Source organism: Ursus arctos, unplaced genomic scaffold (assembly GCF_023065955.2).
Source record: "Ursus arctos isolate Adak ecotype North America unplaced genomic scaffold, UrsArc2.0 scaffold_23, whole genome shotgun sequence".
Lineage (NCBI taxonomy): Eukaryota > Metazoa > Chordata > Mammalia > Carnivora > Ursidae > Ursus > Ursus arctos.
In genome coordinates, this window is record NW_026622908.1 from 37,220,517 (window position 1) to 37,245,440 (window position 24,924).

A 24,924-nucleotide genomic window follows, 5' to 3' on the forward strand; every position below is an offset into this window, starting at 1 on the left:
GAGGTTTTGATGTGGCTTGACTTTTTGAAAGACACATCTGGCTGCTGAGACCAGATTCAGGATGGGGGGGGGGGAGGAGCAGGAACACTGGAAGCACGGAGGCCTGCCAGGTGGCTAGCGCAGCAACGCCAGAGCAAAGGTGATGACGACCTGTACCTGGGTCCAGTCCTCTTCCACGTTAACAATGCCCTCGCTATTCCTGCATACTCCTCCACCGTCTGTGGCACTGGCACTAGCTCATTCTCTCACTTTGTATGCCAACGCAGAGTTCTGAGTCCTGTTACAGCACAGGTAAAAATCTTCACAACCCTCCCTCAGCTTTTCTAGAACTAGACCTTATCTCCATCACTCTCAGTCCAGTGCTCCTCCATCCCAGCCCTCCATTCTGCTTCCACTGTAAAAGCTCTACTCATACTACTTTGCTCCTTTTGGCATTCAAATTCAGGTATCTTTCCCTCCTCATGGAAGCTTTCCCTAAGTAAGCTTTTCATTTCAATGCTTTCACCTTTTCTAAACATGCAAGACTCCCTGCTGAGCAGGGAGCCAGACGCAGGACTCCATCATGACCTGAGCCAAAGGCAGACACTTAACTGCGCCACCCAGGTGCCCTGATCATTCTCTTTATAACATAAAAACACAGGATTCTTTCTGCAAGTGTCCTCAATGGCAATCCTTCTCACATAATTTTTTCTATATACCTCATTAAAAAAAAGAGGAAAGAAGAACTGGAGGCACCATAACAAGAAAAGAAAAAGGTGCCTGGTATACACTAAGGGTACAATAAATGCAAGCCACTTAAAAAAAATAAAAAAGAGAGATTTAGATTTACTGATAATTTTCTGAGGGGCTCACGCACAACTTAAAATTATCTTTTTCCTGCTTACAAAGAAAATACACGTTAATTAAAAATTTAAACATCACACAAATATTTAACTTAGAAAGTTCCCCAGAACTCAACAGGTATGTTAAGTTTTTCAAAATGCAAACTATAAAGTTTAACTTGTTTCTTTTTATTTAAGCAATACATCTTGGACACTTTTCATGTACATACACTTTCATGTAACTACTGAGAACATAATCTCATTCTTTTTCATGCTGCATAAGATTCTATTCTATTGATATACTAATTTAACTTAGCCCTTACTGCTGGAAATTTGGATTATTTGCAAATTTTCAACGTAATGATTAATACCATAATATATATATATATATCTTAACATCTTACGCGAGTATTTATTAAGTACATTAAGTCCCTAAACCCTTAAAATTCATTATTTTTATTTCATAACAATGTATCGCATAACACTAGTGATCCAAAAAGGGAAGGGACACTTCCAGATGTCTCATTTGGTATGATCAGAACCACTGTAGTCTTTGCGCACTGTGGTATATCTGAATGTACTACTTGTGGTAAAGAAAAAAATTCACTTTAGATGAAAACTACAGTATTAATTTAAATTATCAGCTATCTGGAAAAATATTCTTAAAGATTAGTGTAATTAAAAATCAATTGTACTGGGTGTTATATGCAACTAATGAATCATTGAACACTACATCAAAAACTAATGATGTACTATATGTTGGCTAATTGAATTAAATTAAAAAAATAAATTAAAAAAACAATTATGACATTAATATTTGTGTCATCTTTGCTAAGGAAGAGTAAGCTGAGCACGTTTTAAAAGGACAGAATTTTTTTAGCAATTTTACTCATTCAGTGATGCCAAAAAATGGGGACTCTATAATCCCGAATGAGGGGATTTTTTTTTTCATTCACCACCTCCCATACTCAAGTTTACTAAGTTTATCAGATCCTACCAAAGATGAATAGTTTGTCCTTAATTTAGAAACATTGGTTAAATAGCCATATTCTGTGAGAACGGCTCTGTTGTGAACTGACTGTTACTGTTTCGAACATGTAAGCAAAAGGAATCTATGCCATCTTAGGTTCTCCTTGCTCATGTGAAACAGTATGTCAAGAGATCACACGCCCTTACTATTAGAGGATACTTCACTTGTATCTTTTTCAAATGACCTAAAAATAAAGTTACTAAGATACGCCAACGCTTGACCTCGATCCACAATGGTCAAAATGATAAAGGGTAGGCAAAGGAATACCAGAGAAATGAAGAAAAAGAAGTATTTGTTTTCCTTCAACTAATTAATCAATACCCTGATGGGATAGGTTACTGAATCCGCCCCCCTCCCCCAGCTGCTGTCTATCTCAGGAATATTTCTGAATAAACGCAACATAAAAAGGAAGTACAGGTGATTTAATTTTAAGGCAACCTAAGTCCCTAAAGATTAGAGCAGCTATCAATAAAAGGGAAGTGGAAAGAATGGGGAGCCCTTCCAAGCAGAGGCAGGAGATTCCCAGAGATTCTTCAAGAACTGTTTCAACATAACTGGAGGTTTACCCTGAGTGTATTTACAGTTACTTCACCTCTCTCATAGTTTGCTTCCTCATTTGTTAAAATGAGGATAATAATAGTACCTACTTCACAGGGTTCTTGGGAGGATTAATAATATAAAACATTTAGAATGGTGCCTAGCAGATAATAAGCACTCTATAAGTGTAAACTTTTATTTTTAGAGGATGAGTTGAGATTACTGTGGCCATTTACTGCTCTAAGATGATGTAAACATTTTTCCACGGAGAAGACAAGGACTAGTTTCTTAAGGAAAGATGACATCAGAGCATTAGTAGCCAGTGACTTAAAATAACTACTGACAAGTATCATTCAAGACACTCACTCTTTGAGTTAAAAACTATCAAACCATAACATATGTCAAAGGTCTGACACTTTACCTTCTGGTTTAAACTCTTTATACCAGCTGTGTATTTACCCGTATGGTGCATTAAAACAAATCACAAGTTGACTTAGCAATTTTTTAAAATAAATAAATCTGTACAATATTTATACCAAGATATTATGAAGAATTAAGTTTGCTTTTTTTTTTTAAAGATTTTATTTATTTATTCGACAGAGATAGAGACAGCCAGAGAGAGAGGGAACACAAGCAGGGGGAGTGGGAGAGGAAGAAGCAGGCTCATAGCGGAGGAGCCTGATGTGGGGCTCGATCCCATAACGCCAGGATCACACCCTGAGCCGAAGGCAGACGCTCAACCGCTGTGCCACCCAGGCGCCCCTAAGTTTGCTTTTTAAAAAGATCTTACTTATTTGAGTAAGAGAGCATGCACAAGCATGTGAGAGCGGGGGGGCGTGGGGGGTAGAGGAAGAGGGAGAAGCAGACCAAGCAGACTCTCCACTGAGCAGGGAGCCAGCCACTGGGCTTGGTCCCAGGACCGAGAGATCACGACCTGTGCCGAAGTCAGACATTCAACTGACTGAGCCACTCAGGCACCCCTAAAGAATTAAGATTTTAACTTTAACTTTAGGGGCACCTGGGTGGCTCAGTCGGTTAAGTGTCCAACTCTTGATTTCCGCTCAGGTCATGATCTCAGCGTCCTGAGATTGAGCCCTGCATTGGGCTCCTCGCTGAGCATGGAGGCTGCTTAAGATTCTCTCTCTCCCTCTGCCCCTCCCCCCTTCACTCGTGTGAGCACCTGCTAAGAAAGATTTTAACTTTATAATTCATGTATATTATAAGGATTCATATTTGGAAATCTTTTCTCCATTATAAACTTTGCTGATCAAGAAAAGTCTTTCTTAATCACTTATGCCCTAGGGTACAAAGCGAGCTAACCATATGCTATTTCACTGCCTTTACTTTTTACTACCCATTCTTTTACCGTGTAACCTTAGGGCTTTTTTCAACATATGCACACTTTTCTTTTTTTCCATCATATCACATACACTTCTGTACACTCTAATGTCCTTTTAAGGCAATATTCTCCCCAACTTGTGAGGAATACAGAAGCAGAAAAAGATTGTCCACAGCACACTGTAAGTCAATGAGAAGAGATGAGACTATTTCTCTTCTGTCCAGGTTCAAAACTGAGGACATCTTAGTATGCCACCTCATTTTAATATAATATCTATAAATCAATTCCATCAACTTTATTTAATACTGAGGAATTTATTTAAAAAAGTCAGTACAATACTTTAAGAGAAAAGGAGTTCTAGAAACAAGCACACAATGTTTCTAACTTCTATTGTATACTATAGGTTATACTAAACTAACTTCCAAATACAATTTGCATCAGTTTCTTGCATTTGCAATTCTTTTGTACCTCTCTTTCCCTGTGATCTCCATGGAGAGAGAAGAGCATCTTACATCATGTCATCCTCTTGGATGATCTCATCTCCTCAACTGTGGCTATGATCCAAAAGGTCTTTGGTTTCCTTCTGTAATCAGTCTCCCTTCTACCTTAAGTGCTTCTCTTGCTGCTCGATAGTGGCAGTTTTAATCTCTACTGAATTTTGTAAACCTTGACTAACAAATACTATGCTTTCTCATTTTTCCCAGTTATTTCAACCCAGTCTAAGTTTTAATAAATAAACCTGTTCATATCATTGCAAAACGAGTAACCATTATCACACCTTTAAGACCTTTTATTAGTTCTTGATATTCAACATCTTAAGATCAGCCCCTATTGTGAAATTTCATCTTGCTACTTAACTTCGAATATTAGTTGCACAGACAGAAACGCTGATTCCAAAGAAATCACACATATACACATCGCAACAGAAACACTGTTACTGCTCCTTTTCAACACCAACAGTTAAAGCAAAAATACTTGCATTAACTCTTACCTACTTCTTTTTTGAAAGTACATTTTATTAGTATATTTGCTCTAGAATCTCTAATTCTCGAACTTTATCATATAAACTTGTTGCCTAAGTTTCCCATTTTAGATTATTAGAACTCTGAGCCATGTTAAGTTTAGTCTGGCTCTTTAATTTTTTACCCTCTTCCAACTCCTAAAATATTTATCTATATCTAGGGATGGGAAAATTTCACCTGTGCACAGCACTTTTCTAACATATGAAGACTTCCTTTCACCACAATTCTTAGAATAAAACGCTTTTTATTTTATTGAAGATACTATATAAGGCAATAGCAGGCTCATGCAATACACCAATAGTAGTAACTGAGTTTTAAAACATACACACCCAGGGGCGCCTGGGTGGCACAGCGGTTAAGCCTCTGCCTTCGGCTCAGGGCGTGATCCTGGAGTTATGGGATCGAGCCCCACATTAGGCTCCTCCGCTGGGAGCCTGCTTCTTCCTCTCTCACTCCCCCTGCTTGTGTTCCCTCTCTCGCTGGCTGTCTCTACCTCTGTCGAATAAATAAATAAAATCTTAAAAAAAAACCAAACACATACACACCCAAGTCCAAGTTTTCTTTTAGTCTACTAGTTTTTCCGAAAGTTACATATTCCACAAATAAAAGTTTCCTTCTTCTAGGACTATTTTAAATCCTTGTAAGATGTCTGCTCCTCTCGCCATTTACACGCCTTACACCACCAACCTAGAGCCACAGATAAAGAAGCTGGAAGGCACAGGGCTCAGAGAACATCTTGTTTTGTATATAAATGAGGCAAAAAGGGGGCCCAAGGGATTGAGGTAGATGCCTCCAGTGAAGACTGAACTATTCGGAGACTAAGAATAGAATATTTTGCTAAATTTGTAAATGTAGTTACTCCTACTAAGACAAAGCACTTACAAAAGAGAACATTTAAAGAGCAAGAGACCAAGGTGACATTATAAGATAAAGATGTCACTTACCAATGGCACCTGACCCAAATGTATCATCATTGAATTGATCAATCTCTTCATCTTCTTCTCCCAAGCCCTGAAATGCATCTTCATCTTCATCCAGAGGACAATCCTCTAAAGACTAAAATAAAGAGAAAAGAGACTAGCTATTCATAAAGTCCACACCTTCATTTAAAAAAATGTTCATTTTATTTTCCCAATCATCAGAATAGCTTATGACCTCTCGTAAAGACAGCATTTTTTCTACCCCCAATTTCCCTGACATTGGAAAATGGCAGTATCTTCTTTCAGTTTCTCTTTTCCCAAACAGTCCATTTCTCTTTCAAGAATCTAATAATAGTGTTTCTTCATGCAACCAAGAAATTAGGCCTCCATCTTGACATCACTGGTTAGAATAGTAATGACAACACAAAATGCACACTTTACCATTATTTTGAGTTTTATGTATATTTTTCAAAGGTATCATGTTCCTCATTTTCATGTCAAAATTTCAACTATTTTATTATGTCCTCTTAAGCTTTCTCTTTACTTCCCCTCTTCTGTTTTCTGTAGGCCCAAAATCTGGTGATGAAACAGAAAGCTAAATTTTCAACTCCAATTAAGTAAACTCTGGAAAAGCTGTGATATGTTGAGTTCAAGTTTTGGCCCCATTCTTAAAAGTGGTGCAAACTTGGCTAAGTCATATTCTGGTTAACTCATTAAATACCTCTTAAGTACCTATTGTATCTCCAGCTCTGTGTTAGGCTCTGGGTAACAAAGGGACAAAACCTTTGAGAGTTGTGAGGATTAAATGAGGCAAAGATTTGGCAAAGATTGTAGATTGCTAAACAATGCTAGTTATCACCGCAACAATTTAAAGTCTGTTCTATTTTAAATATTTCCCCCTTCCACTTCAGTTTTCAACTGATTTATTTTCCAAGTTCTCTTTTCTTTTGGCAACTCTGCCTACAGCACCTCATCAACTCTCTCCATGCTTACATCAAGTCAGTTTGGTCTTAAACCATTCCTATCAAGTATCAAGTACATGTGTCCCCAGTTTCCAAAGACTCAGAATTACAATACCACACATCAACAAGCAGGTCTGATACACCTTGCCAGGCAACCTCCTTAAATAGGTTTTCCCAAAGGCAAGGTTAGGCCAAAAGGCCATTCCACCCGTCTTAAGCCCTCCCAAACTTCCACAAAGCAGGCATACAACTGCCTCCAGAGCAGAGGCAACTTCCAGCTGCACGCCCTTCCAAATCACAAAGATCTACTTCACCAAATCACTGTTTTAAATTGTAAAGACTCTTAGAGATCGCCCAGAGCAGCCCTTTGAGTCTACAAACCTAGAAGCTTTATGTCCAGAGACTAGGAATAGCTCAAGGTCATACAACAAGTTAGTGGCAGGGTCAGGACTCTCGACTATTGCTACATTCCCGGGATGGTCACCAAACCCCCGTCTCCCTCCACTCGCCCAGAAGAACTTCTGCGGGACACGCCCCCTCCCAACTCGGAGCCCTCTTTGGTAAACAGTCTCCCGCCGCAGTGAAGGGCAAGTCCAAGCCCCCCTGACCCGCTGGGTGCCCGGGCGAAGGGGTGTGGGTGTGTGTGTGTGTATGTGTGTAATTGGAGGGGAGGTGGTTCCGGGTCCAGGGCGGGAAACATGTCTCTAGGCTTTCCCGGGAGACTCTCCCTCAAGAAGAGCCAGCGGGTGGGTGCATCGCTCTCCCTTCCGCGGCTCTTCCCGGGGCGGGGGTGGGGGATGGTCTGGTTACAGCACTTAACGGGCCCTCCCCACCCCAAAACAGAGGCCAACTCTCACCAGCGGCCACTGATAGGACAGTCCCGCCCCCTGGAGCCGGCTCACCGCCCTGGGATTAAACCCGCGACCCCAGGCCCCATGCGTTCCACTCGGTCCCGCGGGTCCCGCCGCCAGCCCCCTCCACCCCCAGGGGCGCGGGAGGGACGCGCGGGGGGTGAGAGAGGAAAGGGGGCGCGGGAGGGAGGGAGGGGTCACTTCCGGTCGCAAGAGCTCACCTCGTAGCGGAACATTCTTGGGGAGGGGGGAGGGAGCGGGGAGGGGAGTGGGGGGAGGGAGGGAAGAAGCGCTGACTCCCCGGCTCCTCCGCGCGCGGGTCCTCCACCGGCTCGCGACCCCTGGCCGCCGCCGTACGCCGGAGCGTGCGTGGGAACGTGCACAGGCGCGCCTCGGGGAGGGCGGCCGCCCCGCTCGGCGCCCGGCGCGGCGGCTGCGCGGGGACAGATTTGGCGTCCCGCTTCCTAGTCTCAGCGGCGGGAAGGAGGTCCCGTGGAGAGAGACTGCGCACGCGCCGCCCGTCGGGGGCTTCCTCGCTAGCCAGACTCGCAGCTCCGCCCCCGGCTTCTCTGTGCCCGCCCCGCGCTCAGGTCCGAGTCACGAGTTTTCCGTCACCGACGGGGCGGAGAAAGCCCCTGTGATTGTCACAGGATCTGGCTTTGGAGAGTCCCTGGCTGAGCTTGGGCTGGGAGGAATGGAGGTTCCTGGGCTGTTTTTCCAACGACCAGCACGGTCTTCGGGGGGCTCGGCGGTCCTCGCGATCTACCCTGTGCGCGGAGTGGAGGGGGAAAAACCCGACAGGCCCAGGTCATCGAAAGGGGCTGAATTCGTCACCACTTTGAGCGGCACGTCAGCCGCTGAATCCACAGCAAGTCTGGGCTGTGATTTATGTCTCGAGGTGATGACGGCGCCCGGTTTTTAAAAAGCGGAGGCATGTTCCGGGAGGTTCAACCAGGGTGATATTTTTAGGCGCCAGGCGCTCCGGGCACGTGGCGCGGGGGAGCCAGAAAGGGCAGCGCGGCCGAGGGCAGGCAGGAAGGTCATCGAGGCCGCGGAGCGCCACCCCGGCTACGCCGCTGGGGGACACCATCTCCCGAGCGGACCGAGCCCAGGAAAGAGTTTGTCCGAGTTGTAAGCTTCCGAACCCTGGTTCCAGGAGTCTGGTTCTCCACCTGTGTTGGCACCGCCCAGGCCCTTTCGGCCCGTTGAGCTCATGGAACTTTCTCTTTTCCCCGTAAGGACTAAACTTCAACCGCGAAGAATTAATTCCTGTGCATTTCGCAACTCGTTTCTCCGCGTGTCTGAAAATGCAACCTGGCCTAGGAATGGCATGCAGTAAATTCCTCACATGCTAATCAGAGCCTGAGTCTGGACACTTTGGATATTTGGAAATAGAAGTTCTGGGTGGGAATGCATGCTTTGTCACTGGCCATCAGATTTTGGGCAAGTTACCTAAACATCTCTGAGCCTTAATTTCTTCGTAAAATGGGTTTAATGATACTTGCCTCACAGAGTAGTTGTTCAATGGCATGATGATGTTAATGTTATTAATACAGATTGAAGTCTGCCTGGCACTCTGCTAGGTGCTGTATATGGACTATCTCATTAAATCCTTCCTTATGCCAACCCCACGAGGTAGGTACTGTTATTTTCTCTATTTTGTAAGTGAGGAACCAGAGGATTAGAGATGTTAAGTAATTTGCCCCGAACCACCCAATGGCAAGTGGCAAAGCTGGCAGCTGGACCTCTCTGATTCCAAAAACCTAATATCTGAAGCACTGTGACAATTTAACAGAACCAAGTGCTTACGTGGGCCAGGCCTGAACCCTAAAGAGTAGCAGGCGGAGGAAAAGATGATAGTTGGGTTTCAGGCATGCACTGAACATTACAAAACAGTATTAGGTAACAGCAAGTCTTAACAATGACCAAGGAATTGGTACTATATAGACCAGGGGTTGGAAACTATGACTCTTGGCTGAATCAGGCCAGTTGCCTGCCTTTTTAAGTAAAGTTTTGTTGGAATACAGTCATTCATTTATTTATATATTATCCTTGGTTGCTTTAGGGCAACGAAGGACGAGATGAGTACTTAGAGTGCAGGCCATTTGGCCAGCAACGCCTAAAATATTTACTAACTGGCTCTTTGTGGAAAATGTTTGCTGATCCTTGATAAAATCATGTTTTCTCATCACTATGTTAAAGTGATGAAATCAGTTGTTAAAAAGAAACCTACATCTCTAATTCATGGACCACTTAAGGAAATATAAGAGCAAGCAGAAAATATTTAGAACTGAATGATAAAACGTATCAAGACTTTCAGGCTATAGCTAAAGCAGTTTATAAAGGAAAGTAGGGAAGTCTGAATATAAATGAAGTGGGTAAACTTGGGGAAGAAAGAAATAATAAACAGTAATTAAAGAAACAAGTCAAAGTATCATAGAGAGGATTAACAAAATTATCCTTTTTCTCATGTAACACCTGTTCGTGGGGGAGATTAATGAGAGTTCCTTTAAGAGAATAATGCTTTTTTTTTAAAGTTGGGTAATAGATCCTTTATTAAGATGGGGAGGGTCCAAGTTCTTTTCCTAAGTGATTCTTTAGAAATAAGGTCTGATGCCTCTGGAGAGTGTCCCTTGAGTGGGTGAAAGAAAAACCTCTCTTGCATGCCAGGTAGGTAGAAGAGGCTTTGACAGATGAGAGAGGACATCAGTTAGACAAAGCCACTGAGTTTTCTTTAGCAATGTCTGTCCTTTCTCCAAAAGCTGCAAATAATCCCTCGTGGTATTTATAGGCTCTATACATTCTTTTAAAAAAATTGAGGTAAAACAATCCATTTTCTTGTGAGACTATTTTAGATGGCTTTAATTTTTATTAAGTAACGTGCTACTCCAAATCAGTGGTTCTCTGCCTCATCGGGAGAGCTTGTTAAAACACTGCTGGGCCTCCTCCCCAGAGTTTCTGATTCAGTAGGTCTGAAGTAGGGCCTGAGAATTAATTGCATTTATAACAAGTTCCAGGTGATGCCGATGCCGCTGGTTGTACTTTGAGAACCATCGCTTTAAGACATTAAACGTGAATGCAGAGTGTTACAGAGAAGGAGAAAGAGTGATGGGCTGCCCAGAGGGTCATTTTTCATGTTGTCAGCAAAGTTGCAGTACTGTGTTCCTCCTGGAGATCCTAGCAGACAATCTGTTTCCTTCTTAGCTTCTAGAGGTTGCATGCATTCCTTGGCTTGTAGCCCCGTCCTCCCATTTTCAAAGCCAGCAGCCAAGAATCTTTCAAACTCTTCCCCTCATCCTCTCCTTCTGTTGTCACATTTTTCTCTCCCACCCTCCTGCTTCCCTCTTACAAAGATCGTGGTAACACTGGGGGCATCTGGATAATCCAGGATAATCTCCCCATCTCAAGATCCTTAATCACATGGGCAAAATCCCTTTACAGTTTACCACCTGTGGTGTGTGTGAACCACTGGGGTTATTTAAAATGATTTTTGGTGGGGCACCTGGGTCACGCAGTTGGTTTAGCGGCTAACTCTTGATTTCAGCTCAGGTCATCATCTCAGGGTCTTGAGATCAAGCTCTGCTTTGGGCTCTGTGCTCAGTGGGGAGTCTGCTTGAGATTCTCTCTCTCCTTCTCCCTTTGCTTCTCCTGCCGCCCTCCACGCCCCCCCCCCCCCCCGCATGCTCCTGCGCTGGCTCAAATAAAAAAATCTTTATAAACATAAAATGGTTTTTTGGTAGTATAAAACGTTTTCTCATTATACTACTTAAAGGTGAAAAATAGAAGGTTTCACTAGGTGAAATCATGAAGGATCATTAAAAGGAAAATCAAGAGTGAGTGAGAACATGCTGGCCCACCCTCCCGCCCTGGCTCTCGGGGGCGCGGCTTAGTGCTGACCAGGCCTTGACACTAATGCACTGGGGGAACATCCGTCTTGTATTAGTAGTAGTGTTGATTGGCTGCCACGGAGAGGTGGGGAGCGATGGTAGTGTTCCAGGGTAGGTCGTGGCTTTGGAAGATAAAGCAGTAAGCCAGCTTCCTCACACGTTTTTCTGGTACTGAACTGTGGCGCAGTTGCTTCCATTATTTCCTTCGGATTCTTTGAGCCTTGCAGGGCCGGGATGGGGCACAGGGAACTCTTCCCCTTGTCGTTTATCTACACAGCCCAGGAAAGGATGATGATTCCCTCCTTCTGGGCCCTTCTCAGTGAGATTACGTGACGGAAGGCAGAAACCCTGTATTTCGCATTCAGCATTTTATTCTTATCACATCATTTACTTCAGCACTTGGTAGAAATCGTTTGAATGTTTCTGAGTTCTTTCAGTCGTAAACCAATACGTAGAGAAGAATTGGCAAGGTAAAAAAATGGATTCTACCTCCTGGTTCGTAGGAGAGGTCTTCACATGCTATACCTTGAAGGCCCAGGTCTTCAAGTACCTTTAAGTATCTCTTTGCCTTGGTTTCTTACAGTTCCTGTAGAGTCATCGGAACAGGGTCAGGTGGCAGCATCCCTTTCAGACCATTTCCTTGCCCATTTTACTGGCTACAGCTGGTGCTAAGGAAATGGCAGGGTAGAAGAGGGCTAAGAAGAAGGGTAGGGAGTAAGGGAGGAAAGCCTATGAAAGCTTAAAAAGCCTAACTCCCCATCCAACACCTTGGCATTCCCTGTGCCTTGGGCTCACTGGTAATCTGTTTCTGGCATTAGCTGGACTTCAGTATTTCCCCATGTCTAAGTGCGACAAAGATAGGTAAGCTTCTAGTTTCTGGCCTTTTCCTGAGACAGTTGGGGAAAGAGAGTGATTCAGGCTGTTCGCTGAGGCTGCTACACTGGAGGGACCTTGGCTGTATCTCTTCCTTTGGGCAAACCTTGCAAAAGAAAGAGGCTTGTTCAACAAAGTATGAAAATTAGTCAAAATTCCATGAACACCAGTAACCAGTCTTGAGGCATTCTATTAATTACATTGAAGCCTGATGTAAAATACAATGATCTTTAAGAATTCAGGCACACTTGCTTCCCTCACCTATTAGCTAACGCTTAAGTCAGGACAATTATGATTGAAGAGATGCTTGCATTCTGGTATTCTTTTTTTTTTTTTCCCTATTAGTGAGATAGGATACTTATAATGTAAAACACCTGACATTTTGGACTTTGATGGTTAACTTGGGATGTTGTAGTTATTCGATACACATAACAGACCATCCGAATTTAGTGGTTAAAACAATAATGATGTATTTTGCTAATGAATCCGCAGTTTGGCCAGGACACAATGGGAACAGCTCATCTCTGCTCCAGGTGGCATCACGTGGTACTGCTTGAAGCTGGGAATGACTCAGTGGTTGGTTGCTGGAACCATCTGAAGTTTCACTCACTACCTGGCAGTTGGTCTGTCAGCTGAGACCTCAGTGGGGTTTTCAGCACTTACATGTGGACTTTCTATGTAGTTTCTTACTTTTTTCACAGCATGGTGGCTGGGTTCCAAGAATAAGTGTCCCTCCATAAGGGCCAGTTGGAAGCATATCCCCTGTCATGACCTAGTCTTGAAAGTGACATAGCATCACTTCTGCTATGTCATCTAGATTCAAGGGCAAGAAAGGTGGACCCCACCTGAAATGGAAAGAGTGTCTGTGTCACAATGGAAGGACAGCATGTAGGAAGGGATATGTCACTGTGGTCATTTTGGAAAATTGGGGCTAAGGACTGGGAGACAAGGCTTTTTGGATAAAAGAGGCCAAGAAATCTCTTCAAACAAAAGTCAAATCAAGGGAAGTATTCTTCTGTCCTTAAAAAGTCACCATCACCACCACCACTACCTGGGTTTATCTGATGGTGTGTGACGATGAGACAGAATTAAAGGACACCTGGGGAATTTTTGCAGTTTTGGAGCTTATACAATCTTTGGTAAGGATATACCCTGATTTCCATGGTGGAATGTAGGCACGTGCATGCAAAATCCCCCTAAAATGCAGCTTGTCAGCCATTGCTGCGTTCATTCTGTATCTATTGCTGCACAAAAAATTACTCCAAAACATAGCAGCTGAACACTAAAATCACATTTTATCTTACAAAACTTTGGAGGGTCAGGATTCTAGGAGGAGCAGCTTAGCAGGGTGATTCTGGCTCATACTGTTTCAGGAAGTGCAGTCAAAATGTCAGCCAGGGGTCCAGTCATCTGAAGGCGGGTCTGTGCCTAAGTTGGTTCACTCACGTGGCTGTTGGCAAGAGGCCTCAGTTTCTCTCCACATGGACCTCTCCATGGAGCTTTTTAGCTATTCTCAAGAACATGGCAACTTCTTCCAGAGTAATCAGGGAGAGGCTGCGGCCACAGCATCTTCTGTGACCCAGTCTGAGAAGTCATAGGTATCACTTCTGCCACATTCCATTCGCTAGAAATAAGTTAACCAAATATAGCCCACGCTCAAAGGGAGGGGAATTAGGCTCGATCTTGTAAAGGGAGGAATATCAAAGGATTTTTTGAAATCACCACAACCTGTTTGAAGGCAAACTCTAGACCTTTTAACTAGACAATTTCTGGAAAGAGAAAGAGATTGTAATATTATGATGATCATAAAACACCAGTGGTACAAATAAGGTGATGTTGGTGCAGGAATATATGGACTGACTTACGGAACAGAGTAAGTGCCCAAGAAATAGAACTTGACAGAAATGTGTATTTGCTATGTGATAAAGATGATAATTCAATGGATAAAGGAAGCATGATTTGGAAATTATACTAAAGCAATTGGTTATTTTGAGGTAAAAAATAAAGCCTTATAGCACAGCATACAACACAATAAATTCCAGAATGATAAATAAGTTCCATGTGAAATTTTAAACATAAAGCAACAAGAACAAAATATGGATGAATATTTGTATGATTTCAGGATAAATGTTTCAGAATTTATTTACTATAAAAATGGAAAAATCACAAAGCAAAAATTTGAATACTGACTTCTATAACATACACACACATATAGTATACATATGAATAGTGTATATAATGTAATATATGCGTAAAATAAGCTTTCAAAATATTTTCCACACATAGGGAAGTATTGACAAAGTACAGACTTAAAAATAGATCTTAAAATTCTTTAAGCATCTTAGAAAAACCCACAAAGATTTTTAAATAGCTATAAAATATATAAAAAGGTCAAATTAAGTAATAAATGTAAACAAGATTAATAGTCGCCATTGTAAAACCATCAAATTGACAAATAAGAAAGGAAGAACTAAAGAAAGGAAAAAAAGGAAGAAAGAGAAGGAAGAAGGGAGAGAGTGAAGGAGGGAAGAATGGAAAGAAGGAGGAAAGGAAGGAAGCCAGCCCAGTGTTGACCATGAAATTATAAGGCAAATACTTCTGTAAATAGTTGTGAGAGTATGAATTTGTAGTCTCCAGGAATGCAATTTGGCAATGTTTGTGTAAATAGGGGTTTAAAATATTTTAACCCTTGGGAAGTAATTAGAGTTAACACACAATGAATCATTTTTAAAGATGTTTATCACAGTGATACTTGTAACAGTGAAAGATTGGTAGCCATTTAAATGCCAATAAGGATAAATGGAAATGTTATGACAACCATTATTTTAGAAGGCTACTCAGCAAGGTAGATATTTATGTTACAAGTTAGAGAATGCAGCAGGGTACCAAAGCTCAAAATATAATACGCATTATGTTAAAATACCCAAATATTATCTAAGGCTTATTTTAATTGGTGGGGTTAGAAATGATTTTTAACTTTTTTCTGTCTACTTTTATGTTCCCCAATTTTTCTAAAATCAATGTGTATTATATTTAAAAATGGGAAAATGTTATTTTAATTTTATTTTAAAGATTTTATTTATTTGAGAGAGAGTGAGCACGAGAGAGGGGAGGGTCAGAGGGAGAAGCAGACTCTCTGCTGAGCAGGGAGCCCAACATGGGACTCGTTCCTAAACTCCGGGATCACGATCTGAGCCAAAGGCAGTTGCTTAACCAACCAAGCCACCCAGGCGCCCCCAAAAATGTTATTTTAAAAGTAGAACCATAACAAGACAGATTGGCAAGAGCAGAAAAAAGAAGTTCTCATACCAGTTCTGCCAAATAACCTGGACCCTTCTTGAAACTTCCCATTCTGAATGGGGTGAAGATATTGTTTATAATTTTGAAGCATCGCCAATTACACTTTCAAAATAACAATACATTCCAGATATTTATTACATTCCAGATATAATTTTTTATAACTTTTCAACAGTAATGGGTCTCAGAATAAACATTTCCCAAGACTCAGTCAATAGAAAGGAGAAAAATAAGGCTTTATGAGTGGAAACTTGAAGAATTATTAGTGCTCTTAGAAGGAACCTCTTGTAGTTATTCTATGAGTATTTGTGGAATGCTAACAGCAAATCTCAGTATATAGCCTTGTGGGGAGATAACAAATAAATAAGAATGTCCTTTGACATCACTTGAAGGAATTCATCAATTCAATAAACAGGTATTGATTATCTGCTTTAGCTGTTTTAGGCATTGGGGATGTATCAGTGAACAAAACAAACAAAATACCTGCCCATCAAGAATTTACTCTCTCTTATTTTAAATGTTAATATCTAACTTTCAGGAGCTTGCTCTATAGTTGGGAGCTAGAAATTAACTGGGGCCTGAAGAAGTAGTGAGTCAATTCCCCTGAGTTTATCATTTTCCAAAGAATTATTTTGTGCCATTTACATGAGTCCAGAAACTCCCACATTTCCTAGTGCAGCAAATGTCTTTTCATGACCTTCTTTAGTGTATCTTTCAGCTCTTTGTTCCTCATACTGTAAATCAAGGGGTTTAAGACAGGGGTGACAAAAGTGTAAACAACAGACACCACACGACCCATTTCTGGGTCGTAGCTAGAGCTGGGGCGTAAATAGATAAGGCTGCAGCAGCCATACTGGAGGAGAACCACGGTCAGATGAGAAGAGCAGGTGGAGAAGGCCTTGTGCCGCCCCTCTGCAGAGCGGATCTTCAAAATGGCGGCCAAGATGAAGATGTATGAGATGGAGATCAGGGAAAAGGGAATGGTAAGGGTGATGACACTGACAATGAAGATCACGGCTTCTTGCATTCGAGTATCTCCACAGGCCAACCGCAAGATGGGGAGCACATCACAGTAGAAGTGAGTGATTCTGTTGTGGCCGCAAAATGGCAGGTGGAAAATCAGAGCTGTTAGTTGTAAGGCTAGAATGAAACCAAGGACCAGGGCTCCCATAGCCAGCTGGGCACACAGCTGCCATCTCATGATGAGGGTGTAACGCAGGGGATTCCGAATAGCTACAAACCGATCATAAGCCATGATCCCCAAGAGGATACAGTCAGCACTGCCCAGAAAGACAAAGAAGAACATCTGTGTGCCACAGCCTGTGAAAGAGATGGGTATTCTCCCCATGGTCAGGAGGTTGACCAAAGCAAGAGGGGCAACAGTGGAAGAGTAAAAGATCTCCAGGACTGCCAGATTGGCCAGAAAGAAATACAGGGGAGTGTGGAGTGATCGCTCTGCCCAGACAGTGAGGAAGATTGTGGCATTTCCAATGAGACTGCCAATATACATTAGCAGGAAAGCCACAAAAATAAGTATTTGTATCTCCAGGATGGGTGAAAATGGGTGAAAGTGGAACTGGATGTCTACGGTTTGGTTTTCATCCCCCATAAAAGTGGCACATCAAGTTTTCTAGGACAAAAGAAAAATTATGTTAGGAAAGATAGTGCTTTGAGCTTTGGGATGAAGGCGATGATACTGTGTTAGCACCCCTAGCTTTAATAATCTTGAAGATGAGTTTATAGCGGGCAGATCACTCTCTGTTCTTGCTTGTGTTTGCCAGCTCACATTTTTAAGAGAGTTGGCTCAGGTTAACTATAAAGCCTGTCACTTTGAGTAAGAGCCAAGTTGATTTGCCCCATGTGGCAATTGAGCTCAGGACTTTGACTTCACTTTTGTTTTCCAACAGCCAGTTGAACTAATAACCCCTGAACCTCTAAAAATACACATTGCCTAGCAATAATAGACTGGCTATCAATATGATCTTGAGTGCAAGTCCTATAATGTACGTTGGGATCATATTATCCCATATAAAGGATGCTCCATTGTTCTTTGAAGGGTAATCTTCCTAGACAGGAAAAGAGGTCAGCTTGGGCCAATGCAGCAGCATTGAGCATGATGGCTCCATTACTGGTTTGTGATTGCAGAAAAAACTCTGAGCCTTCTAGTATATTGGCCCTTAATTGTAGGCACCCCATACCTTTTCCAAACTTTCTCTGTGTTTTTAACAAAGAGTCAAGAGAAGTACAGCAGTTTTAGAAACAGCATCAATATAGACATCTAGCTTTGGGAAGTTTATAAAAATTCTTCCCCCATGACAATTGGACAATGCCCACATTCTTGCATATGGCGGAGAAAGTATCAAGTATGATATCTCGTACACCTTTCTAAAACAAACGATTTTTTTTCTTTTATTCCATTTTTTGTGATAATTTGTTTTATGTATGTCTTATTTATCATAAGTATATGATCTTTTGCAGGATAAGAACTGTATCTTATTCCTCCCCCTCTACTGCCTAGTATGGTGACCAGTAAATGTTTGTTGAATGAATAAATAAATGAATAAGTTTTTCACAGCCTGGGTAGATTTGCATTTAGGCAGAGCACATAGTCTTGTAAAGTGTGACTTAAGGATTCAATGAAGGAAAACATTCCTCTTACGAGCTGGGTACAGCTTAGCTCCTTTGTGTTTAGAAAACATTGTCACTGAAAATTTGCCCATCTTATTAGTACTTCTGAGTTTGACTTCAAATGATTTAGTGCTCAAATCTCAGACGTGTTTTCCTGTATGAGGGAAGTAATCGTCTCTCTCCATCTCCCTGAATCTGTTTGAAGATTAGACTGATGTGCATTTCTGGTCTGGGCATTGCCCTACTCTGCGCCTCACCACTGAAAGGGACCAAGCACCAAATGTAGATTTTCCTCTAGACCATTGGGAGTAGATTGGGCTAGAATAGACTTTCAAAAGGAGCCTAGAGCATTTGAGACAGCCAGGGCCTTGTTTCAGTCGTTTTGTAATTACTGTCACACCCATAAATACACCCTCTACCCAATAGTTATCCCATAGGAGGTCATCCAAACTCCCATGGTTTTGTTCATTACTGCTTGGGTCTGGGTCGGGCTCATCCTACCAGGAATAAGGCTAGACATTTACCAAAGGGATAGGAGTTGAAGGGTCTTGTAAAGACTCTCATTCATAAATTTTTTTTTTCCTGGTAAAATGAAAAATTTATCCAGCTAAAATGAACATGTGAGCTAAGACGCATGGGGGTGAGAGTGTAAATGAAGAGGGTCAGTTATTTTATCTGTCATTTTATCTGTCAATAGCACCTTACCTGATTTGATTTGCCAGAATCAACTCAACTTCTCTTTGAGGCCCTGGAAAGGGGAAACATTTTATTGTTTTATTTTATTAAAAAAAATTTTTTTAAGTAGGCTCTATGCCCAGCATGGAGCCTAACACAGGGGTTGAACTCACAACCCTGAGATTAAGACCTGAGCTGAGATCAAGAATCAGACTCTTAACTGACTGAGCCACCCAGGCACCCTGCAAGGGGGAATGTTTTTGAGCACTGTGCATATGGGAGGGAAAAGTGACATAATCTGGATAGAAACCTTGAAGAACAACTAGATGTCTTATAGCAACTTAGGGACAATTTGTTATAGACCACTCTATGCTTTTTAAATGTATTTATGTTTCACTATCTCATTTAATTGCCTTAAAATGTTCAGCAGATAGGAAGGTAGCTATTAAGACCTCCATCTTGAGGCTGAGGCACAGAGAGGGTAATTAACTGACCCATTATCCTTCAGTGATTTAGAGGTAGAAGAGAGGCTAGCATTTAGATCTCCTTGTACTTATCAATGATTACATAAATCTTACCTCGATTCTTGTTGCAGGACCATGAACCAGCTGTGATCTTGTCACTGACAATCCCAGTGAGCTCAGAACAAACCAGCAAATGCCTTTTCTCGGGGTAAGGCTCTTACATATATAGAATGACCTTAGCGATGCTAGAGGAAAAGATAAAAGAGAATTCTGTTCAGAACTTCTAGCTAATTCCATGAATCTACAAGGTTTATATTATTGGGGCTACTCTAAAAATACTACTAATTCAAATAAAGCTTGATGAGACTTGGCTTAGCCTCTAAGGAGGTCAGATTATCTCAGAATTAAAGCTGTGCTTACAGGTGCCCAAAGCATCAATCTCTGGTTCCTAAAAACACAGTCATACTGATTGGTCTGCAGAATTGGCAGTAAAGCCTAGCAGAGTTAAGAATTTGAAGTACCGGAGTTGAGAAGCCCTGGGACCATCATCTGTCTCTGCTATTTACCATCTGGGTGACCTTGAAAAGTTTCTCTCTGTGCACTTCACTTTCTTCGTCTTCAAAATGCAAATAGTATCAACATCTATCCCATAAAGTTGTTGTAAAGATTAAATGAGAGAATGAGTATAAAGTGATTTGTACAGTGTCTGGTGGTATTGTCATTCCAGGCTAGCCACTGCCGTAATTGATTTTTGAAAGGCTGTACTAATGGCCTGTGTGAGTCTTGCCATAGACACCGTGTTCTTATTCTGATACACTAATATACAAAATCTTTGGTGATCATGTTTTCCTGCTTTTAGTTCTCTATGTACAATTACATGTCTTCCTGCATCCGATTTACCTCCACAGGACAAAGTATAAGTATGTTGGTGTGGCATTGTTATTACTCCATTTGAACCAGGACAATCGAGTCCCATGAGGGAATCCGGTGACTATAAAGGTATTTCCAATTCCGTCTGAATTTTCCAGTGTATCTTGACCTTTATGAATTTTAATTACTATAATTGATGACTTAGGCTGTTTACATTATATTTTGTCTTACTTTGCATTCTCTAAGAAGGAGGGGCTCATGGCTCTCATATCTCATGCATAACATTGTACACTCAGCACCTATCGTACCAGAATACAGGAGGCAATATAAGACTGAATGCATGCATGCATGAATGAAGGATTTCTTACTTGTCTATACGAGGGAAAGGGAGAACATATAGCATTGTCTGGAATAGTTTGATGTTCTTGTAAGGAACAGTTCCATGTAGGGCCTTATTGCAATCCTCATGAGAGATGAAAAATAGGAGGGAAGTTATCCAGAATATTATGAATCTTGGAGCTGGAGCCAAAAGAATTTCTACATGATTCCTTAGGACCACACAGATTTGTGTTAAATAATGGGATGTTAAGGCGTTAGCCTATTTACTCACGAAATGGTCATTGCCATTCTTGTGACTAGATGCATAGCTTCTCAGGTCTGTTTCTTTTGAGTTGTCAGATGTCTTTCTGCTCTGAACCCAAACTGGAAATTGTTCAATGCACAATAAAACTGTTTTGATCCCCTTCATCTGCCTTTGCTTGGACTAAATCATGAGAACAAGAACCCATGATAAATGGCAGGTCTGTAAGTCACTGATTACCTGGAAAGAAAGTCAAAACATCGATTAAAACTTTCCTGGTGCAGCCAGTCTTCCAGACTTTTACAGATGTTACAAAAGCCAAAGACAGAGACAGAATATTTATTATTCTAAGGGATAATTAGAATCCTCTTATTATCAAGAACTCTGGTGGTATATCTCCTTTGCTATAATCTTCAGAGTTGGCTCTTACGCACATAGGTGAGGAGTCTGATGCCCTACAAAGCAGCTGGGAGAGATGCTGGAATTGGCTGAGAACTTACCTTCCTCTGGAAGGAGTTACTATCTTTAAATCCAAGTGTTATTTCTAAAGATTTCCCTCAATCCTCAAGCCTTTACAACTTCTGCAGGGACCTTTGGGACCAGCCTCCCTCGGGTGTCCCCAGATCCCTGTCCACACACAAGTGCCGCGTCGTGGCACAGACCTTGTCATGGCTCCTCCCTCCCAGAAGCCACACTTACCTTCAGTGATTTCTGTCAAGCACAGTGTCTCTTCAGCAATCTTGCATCTTGCTGTGTCTTGGTTCAAGTGAGGCATTTATCCCTCGGAGCCTGGTGTCTTAGGAGAGTTTCACAATCCACCAGTCAAGTTTCATCTCCAACAGTGGTTTATAGCCCGTAGAAATTCAAAGCAAGGAAAACAAACAACCTTTATCATCCATTGTTTAGTAGCTTTTAAAGAATCGACTTACATTTCATTGGTCATTTGCCTTGATCAAGTCATCTCCTTTCTCAATGGTTTTAAAAATAGTTCTGGGGTGTTATTTTCCATGATAGTGTCATTAAGCCAAAAACAACCACCAGAATAGTCTTTCTTCTGGAATAAGATCACTGGTGTCATTTTCATAAAGAAAAAAGATAATAAATAATATACCTAATCACCTAGTAAAGGGTTGAGAAATTGAATCAGACATCTGATTATTATTATTTTGTATTGAAGCATAATTAGCAATGGGATATTAGTTTCAGGTGTACGACATATTGATTCAACAATCTATACATACTCAGTGCTCGCTGCCCTAAGCGTAGCCACCATTTGTTGCCACGCAACATTATTATGGTATTATTGACTATGTTCCCTTTGCTACACTTTTTATCTCTGGAACACTTGATTATCTTGAAGCAAGCCCCTTGATATTTTGTAAGATGAAGGCAAAATTTTGGATTAACAGCATATTTCATTGCTGTTCATATATTCCGAAGTTGTGTAGACATATCTTTAAGTTATGTCTTTAAGCTTCTTGAATCATTATTATTTCTTCTCTCAGAAATTGGTTTGGCATCACTACCACCATAGGGGAATATCTTATTTTTAAGAGACTTAAAAATGTTCTTTATTAAAGAAGGGTGTACCCCTGAAACTAATACACTATATATTAACTAACTTGAGTTCAGATAAAAAAAAAAGGGAAGGGGGCATTGGAAAAAAAGAGATGAACAAATTTTTATGGATTTAGAAACATATTCATTTAAAATAATGTAAAATATGTGTAAAATGTGCACATATTATAATATGTAATGTTTTCTAAGTGCTTTTGCATTACTCTTTTATTCTCACACTATCTTGTTAGGTTGAAATGATCATTCCCATTTTACAGATTGGTTGATAGAAGCTCACCCAGGCTACGTAATGGATAGTACTCGAGCCAGGGCTGAAATTCAGATTTCATAACCTACAGTCCTTTTTCGTTTATTATAGTAAGGTGGCTTTAGTCTGTATTATTGTGGCTATAATAATTGTTACTACTTGCTATTAATTAAGCTTTTTGGTTTAATTTTATTAAAACTTTCTAGTAACCTTTTCTCTTTCCACCCGTTGTCTTTTTGAGTCTATATTTCTCTTGATCAATTAACCTTTAGAAGAGGATCATTTTCATGGTCACTTGGCTTATAAAGCTTCTTTTAGGTAGAAGAAAGTGCTTCTTTTTCAAGTTAAAACGTTAAGCTCAGCGCATTATTTGTTTTTCATTCACAATTAGAACACAGCGTGTATAAAGTATACAGATCAAATTACTGAACTTAAATAATAGAAAAATTGAATTTTTTTAAAAGATTTTATTTATTTATTTGACATAGAGACAGCCAGCGAGAGAGGGAACACAAGCAGGGGGAGTGGGAGAGGAAGAAGCAGGCTCCCAGCGGAGGAGCCTGATATGGGGCTCGATCCCAGAATGCCGGGATCACGCCCTGAGCCGAAGGCGGACGCTTAACGACTGCGCTACCCAGGCGCCCCGAAAAATTGAATTTTTAACTACAATAAATAGTACTGGATATAATAATTTTTTAAATTTTTATTTAATTTTTGTTTTTAATTGAAGTGCAGTTGACATGTATTAGTTTCAGGTGTACAACATAATGATTCAATAGTTGTATATCTTATAAAATGTTCATCACGAAAAGTGTAGTCACCACCTGTCACCATACAAAGTTATTGCAATATTATTGACTGTATTTCCTATGGTGTACTTTTTATCCCTGTGACTTATTTATTTTATAACTGGAAGTATGTACCTCTTAGTCCCCTTGACCTGTTTTGTTCATCCCCCTACCTCCACTCTCTTCTGGCCACCACCAGTTTATTCTCTGTATTTATGAGTCTGTTTCTCTTTTGTTGTTGTTTGTTCGTTCCTTTGTCTTGTTTTTTAGATTCTACGTATAAGTGAAATCATATGGAATTTGTCTTAGTGATTTCTTACAAAATATTTATACCTCTTGCTTCCATGGAAACAAACTTTTTCTGAGTATTTCAATGCTTACCAATTCTAGTATCTCTGGTTTATAGAAGCCATCACTAGGTTCGACAGTCATCTTTCTTATGCCATTGTAGACCTTAAGTTTTTAATAAATATTGTATTTTGGAAGCTATGTTCTCCACTAGAACTGATATTGGCAAATTTAAAAACGAGAGTTAAAAAATCCTGAGACCTAGGGGCGCCTGGGTAGCGCAGTCGTTAAGCGTCTGCCTTCGGCTCAGGGCGTGATCCCGGCATTCGGGGATCGAGTCCCACATCGGGCTCCTCGGCTGGGAGCCTGCTTCTTCCTCTCCCTCTCCCCTGCTGTGTTCCCTCTCTTGCTGGCTGTCTCTCTGTCACATAAATAAATAAAATCTTTAAAAAAAAAAAAAAATCCTGAGACCTAGATAGTATTTGAAAATGTGCCTAGTAAATTATTCCTGTAAATATATTGCACTATTAAAACAGGAATCTCATACTAGAGCTTAGAAAACTATTTAAGATTTTCAATTCTGCGATACACTGAGTTCATATCAATGACACATTCCTTATTGTGCTCACTCAATTTCAAGATAAAGTTTGATATATGACTACAGTAGCTCACTTTCTTCATAATTCTTTAAATTACACATGTCCAGTCAGATACGGAAAAGACCACAAAATTCTCTTAGGAGTATAAACCTTTCTTTGAAAGGTAATATTGTTGTTTTTAATAGAGAAATACAATAAATTGCTTTGAAATTGATGAGCTGATTGTAAGATTCACAATTCATAGTTGAAATGCATGTTGCTCCTGGTTTTTTTTTTTTTTTTTTTTCCTTTTAATTTTCTGGGTTGGAGAAGTTGCCATCATGTTCAGAGATTCTGAAAAATTTACTTGGAATCAATATATATTGTGGTTACTTTTTTTTTTTTTGAAACAATTTATTGGTCTCTTTCATTGCTTCCAAGGGCATTATGTACAATGAATTTTGGTGCCTGCATTATATTGCTTAAAATATTAATTTACATAAAATATTATGCCAAATTATAACTTGGAAAAGTGAATTTAAAAGTAGATATTTTCTAAAGTATGTCTTTGGCTTGCGTTCTAGAAACTATATCCTTGTTTATATTGTCAGCAGTTTTCTGAAGAGCATTGTATACTGTGTTTTTAGAGGCATGACAGCAAACTCAATTTTTCTATTATATATTTGACA

General features: G+C 40.7%; 3 protein-coding genes across 5 annotated transcripts in view; 1 reads left to right on the top strand and 2 right to left on the bottom strand.

Moving 5' to 3' along the window:
- The window catches only part of PATL1 (PAT1 homolog 1, processing body mRNA decay factor), a 29,870-nt gene extending 21,917 nt beyond the window's left edge, over positions 1–7,953 (bottom strand). For both annotated transcript variants that reach the window (XM_026490491.4, XM_044380789.3), the window contains exons 1-2: positions 7,704–7,953; positions 5,694–5,805 (exon numbers count right to left, since the gene is read on the bottom strand). In XM_026490491.4, the coding sequence (XP_026346276.1) occupies positions 5,694–5,805; positions 7,704–7,718 (127 nt within the window). In that variant the 5' untranslated portion in view covers positions 7,719–7,953. The remainder of the gene's footprint in view (positions 1–5,693; positions 5,806–7,703) is intronic.
- The window catches only part of LOC113248896 (olfactory receptor 10V1-like), a 62,286-nt gene continuing 45,241 nt past the window's right edge, over positions 7,880–24,924 (top strand). For both annotated transcript variants that reach the window (XM_057317614.1, XM_057317615.1), the window contains exons 1-3: positions 7,880–16,617; positions 19,438–19,514; positions 20,215–20,305. The gene's annotated coding sequence lies outside the window, so the exon portion shown is untranslated. The remainder of the gene's footprint in view (positions 16,618–19,437; positions 19,515–20,214; positions 20,306–24,924) is intronic.
- LOC113248884 (olfactory receptor 10V1-like) lies at positions 16,210–17,148 on the bottom strand. The gene has a single exon (XM_057317616.1). It carries the CDS (start codon positions 17,146–17,148, stop codon positions 16,210–16,212), a length of 939 nt encoding a protein of 312 aa, XP_057173599.1.

Coding starts and splice junctions, on each gene's coding strand:
- LOC113248884 (XM_057317616.1), bottom strand. CDS start 17,148: ATGGGGGATGAAAACCAAACCGTAGACATCCAGTTCCACTTTCACCCA.